At 37.0% G+C, this 1,814-nt stretch overlaps 1 protein-coding gene across 1 annotated transcript; it reads right to left on the bottom strand.

Moving 5' to 3' along the window:
- Positions 1 to 221: 221 nt before the first annotated feature.
- Positions 222 to 551, bottom strand: LOC138885179 (secreted RxLR effector protein 78-like). The gene has a single exon (XM_070166089.1). It carries the CDS (start codon positions 549 to 551, stop codon positions 222 to 224), a length of 330 nt encoding a protein of 109 aa, XP_070022190.1.
- Between the last annotated feature and the right edge of the window lie 1,263 nt (positions 552 to 1,814).

Here is a 1,814-nt window from a genome sequence, read left to right on the forward strand (position 1 = left end):
TTTATCTGCAATCTAGATGCTCTTGAGAATTCCATAAAGCATTGGAACAATATTTTAACTGATCTAATATCTTCCCTGCAAAACAATAATAGATCGTCAGCAAAACCAAGTTGCAAGGTTTGCATCTTAGCACACTTGGGGTGGAAGTTGAAGTTTGGGATTTCAGCCAGTTTCTTTAATTTCCTTGTCAAGTACTCCATTGCAAACACAAATAGAAATAGTTAAAGAGGGTCCCCTTTCCTCAATCCTTTCCTAGCATCAAATGGCTTAGTTAGTGCACCATTTATCATGATTGTGTATGTGATAGTTTCCATACATGTCATGATCCATCTTATAAACTGCTCTAGGAATGCTAATGCTTGTAATACCTGCTCCATATAGCCCCATTCTATTGAATCATAGGCTTTTTGCATATCCAGTATCATCATACATCTAATTGACACCCCTTTTCTCTCATATCCTTTCACAAGTTCATGACTCAGAATAATATTATTTATGATTACTCTGCCAGGAACAAAAGCTGCTTGTGTACTATCAATCAGACTATCCATCACACTCTATAGCCTCTTGGTAAGAACCTTTGATATCACTTTATACAGGACTGTACAGCATGAGATAGGCCTATACTCTTTAATGTTTGCAGGATTTTTGACTTTAGGAATCAAAGTAATTGTTGTGCAATTGATAGGCCTAAACATTTGAGTTTATTCAAAAAACTCCAACACAGCCTTTGTCACATCCTGACCAATGATTGGCCAGGATTTCTTGAAGAAAACAGCATTTAGACCATCATATCCAGAAGCTATTAGGTCACTAATATCCTTCATTGCTTCCCATATTTCTTCCTTGGACACTTGCTTGATAAGTTGCAGTTGTTGTTCCCTATTCAAGACTACCCCCATTCTCATATCATTTGGATTAATAGTTGGAAGACTATCTGCTCTTGAGCCCAATAGTTTCTTGTAGTAACCCATGATTTATGCCTCTATATCTTCCTCCAATATTAGCTGATCCCCCATGGCATTTGTTAGTATCTGTATTCCATTCAAATTACTTCTATTCTTCATTTGAGTAAAGAAATAAGCTGAGTTTGAATCCCCCAGCTTCAACCATTGCACTCTTGATGTTTGTCTATATATGCTTTCCTCAATTAGTACCCATTTTTCCAGCTCATCCTTAAGTGTTCTTTCCTTCTCAATTAGGTCTAATCTTTGTAGGTTGGAACTCATTTCTTCCTGAACTGCCTGAAGCTATTCCCTGATCCCTTTTATTCTCTCATCTACTCCTTTGTAATGTTTTGTATTGATCTCTTTCATAGCCTCATTTATCTTCTTTAGCTTATTCCATACTACTTGCATCATCCCACCAGTACTCCCTCCTTCCCAGGCTTGTTCCACTTTCTGTATGAATTGGTGATGATTAGCTATACAATTGAAGAATCTGAATGGTGTATTCTTCTTCCCCTGCACTTGTGTTATCATTAGCCTTAATGGTGAATGATCAGACATTAATGGCTCTAAGACCTGTACTTTCATATTAGGCATTATCATCATCCAATCTGCATTACTATACCCTTGTCTATTCTACTATAAGTGTGATTGTTAGTCTATGTATAACTCCTTCCTACATATTGTAATTCATGCATCCCTGTATCAATCATGAATTCCTTAAAGTCTCTTGTTTCTATATCTTGTACCTCAGTACCATGTTGTCTATCCTGTGCCTGTAGAATAGCATTATAATCCCCCATGCTAGCCATGACCCCTATTGTATACTATGTATCTGTCTCAACTTCCTCCACAAGCTTAGTCTAT

The sequence above is a fragment of the Nicotiana sylvestris genome, chromosome 2, assembly GCF_000393655.2.
Source record: "Nicotiana sylvestris chromosome 2, ASM39365v2, whole genome shotgun sequence".
In the NCBI taxonomy this organism is placed as follows: Eukaryota; Viridiplantae; Streptophyta; class Magnoliopsida; order Solanales; family Solanaceae; genus Nicotiana; species Nicotiana sylvestris.